The sequence below is a fragment of the Vicia villosa genome, unplaced genomic scaffold (assembly GCF_029867415.1).
Source record: "Vicia villosa cultivar HV-30 ecotype Madison, WI unplaced genomic scaffold, Vvil1.0 ctg.000250F_1_1, whole genome shotgun sequence".
Taxonomy (NCBI): Eukaryota; Viridiplantae; Streptophyta; class Magnoliopsida; order Fabales; family Fabaceae; genus Vicia; species Vicia villosa.
In genome coordinates, this window is record NW_026705103.1 from 729,363 (window position 1) to 732,242 (window position 2,880).

The following is a 2,880-nucleotide window of genomic DNA, read 5'->3' on the forward strand; positions in this document are numbered from 1 at the left end:
CGGCCTTAAGGCGTTCTTCGAGGGCTTGGTACATCTTAGCAGTCTCGGTCAACTCAGCAGTAAGATCATGTTCAAGATCAATAACCTCATGGTGGTCATCCACTACCTTTGCTATACCCTCAACAGGAATCTCCTTAGTTTTTACTCCCCCATCAGCAGAATTGGTAGGAGTATCTTTGATCAACCCAGCAACGCTCTTTCTGAGCTCTTCTTGCCCTTGGACAACGACATGAAGAGTCTCCATAAGTTGGGTCATTATTTCCCCCATAACATCCATATCCCTACGGAGGGCAGCTTGACTCTGTTCAAATTGATCCATGATTCTCTCGTTGCTCCTGGTGCGGTAAGGATGTAAGAAAGTCAGCTTCGTCGTTGGAAAAGAAATCTGTTGTTGGAAGGGACCCCAATTAGAATCTGATAAAAAAAACCTGAAAATGCAGTATGATATGAGTGCATGGGTGCATGTGTGCATGTTATATTATTTTCAAGAATTTTTGGCTTTGTCTCGAACCAATACCACAAGATAATGAGAAATAACGAAGCGCAACCAAGATGAACAACCATAATCCATTAATTCCACAACCACGTTTGAAGTACAAAATATTCTGCTCTCATGAGCCAACAATACAAAAAATGGAAATAAGAACCCCATCCAACAAGACTGGTGGTGATTCTATAACAAAAACCAATACTAAGCAGGATCTCCCATGTCCAAATGACGAAGTGGGCTATCTCCAATGTTCTTGTAGCTCCAAGCCTTCATTTCTTCAAACAGCTTTTTGGTCTCAGCATGGGTTGGTCTTTTAACAACTTCTTGAATCAATAGGTCCTTTCTGAAATGCATGGTCTCCAAGTAACGGCTTCTCAATTCCCAACCTCTGGCCTCCTCTTGGGCTTGAGTATCACTTTGGCCCTTTTCTTCCATTCGACCCTTCAACTTGCGAATCTCTTTATAACACCCCTCAATCTTTGCCTGACGTTCTAGAAGGAGCTTGTCTGCTTTCTTTCGACGGGCTTTCTCTGATTTGGCTATATCAGTCTGGATTTGGAGCCTCTTTGTCAGTTCCGCCAACTGATCCTCATAATGCTCTTTGATCTCCCTCTCTTGAATTTTAGTGGACTTGGGATCGACAACCATTCTCGGCCTCTTCTGAGAAGTGCTTCCCTTGGCATACAACTCTTCAAGCTCTATTTCTCTCATTTTCAACTTATGAAGGGCAGAAAGCTTCTCTTGCCTATCGGTATTCATCTTAACTTGCATCGTCTCCATTTGTTCAGTCAATTTCCGATTCTGCTCAACAGTCTGATTATAATGAGGCATGGAGACAATGTTGGGTTGTGCGCCGACAGGAGGGTATAAAGGATCCTTGATAGGGAAAGGCATTCCTTGGGTATTAGCCACAGTTTCAACCCACTTAGTATAGTCTTCATAAGTCGCACAGTCCCTTTGACCAAAATGCTTCTTGTCTCTCCAACAAATGTTCTTCCAGGCTTGTACAGCTTCTGCCATCTGCCCATTGTCGGTGACCACATGATAGAAAATGTTCTCAGCTATCTCAGATTGCTCAGGAGGATTGACGAAAGCATACCCATAAGTTCTCCTAGCCAAGACGGGATTATAATTGATCCCACCTCTAACACCCATGAGGGGCACATTATTGAACTTTCCACAACTCATGATAACCTCCTTGTCTTCCAAAGATCTGTTATACCATACAATGTCTTTGGCTCTAAGTCCCATAATCCTTTCAGCCCATTTAGAGGTGTGCCTACTATCGACGAAAGCTCCACGTTCAGGCAAATGTGATCTAAACCAACGGTATAGCAAAGGAGCAAAACATCTGACCAAACCCTTCTTTTGACGGTTCTTTTGATGAATTGAATGATAAACATCCCCCAAGAGTGTAGGAACAGGATTCTGTAGAATGAACAAATGGATTGCACTCATGTCAACAAAATCAGGCACGTTCGGAAACATTAGGATACCATAGATACTTAGAGCCAAGATAGCCCTAAAAGTGTCCCATTCTTTCGCTTCAGCCGCATCACACCCTCTTTTGACCAGGAACTCCATATGAAAACCCTGACATCTTCCTCTCTCGGAAAGATTTGCATCAACAACTGACTTGCTCAAATAAAGAGCCTTGGAGATTTCAATAGAAGTGGGAGCCTCCATGGTGCTATAGTACGGAACTTCCCCCTTCTTGATCGGAACACCAAGGAAAAGAGAATATTCTTCCAATGTGGGAATCAAAAGGTAGTCAGGGAACGTGAAGCAACGGAGAGAAGGGTTGTAGAACTGAAGCAAGGTATGAACTCCTTCTTGCTCGTATTTGGTGAACGGCATCTTGAGGAGACTCAGAATATACCCATACTTTTCACGGAACCTGGTTGTTTCATCCGGCGTGATCTTCTTAACCAAACACTCGAGAGAATCCAGATTCGGATTTAGAAATGTGTAAGAGATGTTGCGACTACCAGTCTTCAATGGAGGAGCCATGAGTTAGTCGGAGACAAAACCAAATGTTCCTGAAAATAAATAAACATGCATGTTAAATGATATGGTGGAATGCATTTCATCGGAAGAATCCTAAAGTCTATTCGTAATTGCATATTTTCTTTTCTTTTCTTTTTGTGAAGTAAAATATTCTTTTTCTCTTTTCATTTTCTTTTTCTTTTCTTCTTATTTTTTGAAGTGGACTTTAGGATTCTCCTCAAATGAAGTGAGGTGGATGCAGTAACATGATGTGTCATGGTGCAATGTGGTGAGAGACTGAGTGCCTCTCGCGATTCTGAATATCTGAGTAACACTGGGTATAACAAGTTCAAAGTTTCGGCTTCAGATTGCAATGTGAAAATCCGGGTATGATGAAGGCTAGT

At 42.2% G+C, this 2,880-nt stretch overlaps 1 protein-coding gene across 1 annotated transcript; it reads right to left on the reverse strand.

Moving 5' to 3' along the window:
- Positions 1 to 691: 691 nt before the first annotated feature.
- On the reverse strand, positions 692 to 2,500 carry LOC131625912 (uncharacterized). The gene is made up of 2 exons (XM_058896746.1): positions 1,301 to 2,500; positions 692 to 1,165 (listed from the first exon to the last, which is right to left on the reverse strand). The coding sequence occupies exons 1-2, from the start codon at positions 2,498 to 2,500 to the stop codon at positions 692 to 694; spliced, it is 1,674 nt and encodes a 557-aa protein (XP_058752729.1).
- Between the last annotated feature and the right edge of the window lie 380 nt (positions 2,501 to 2,880).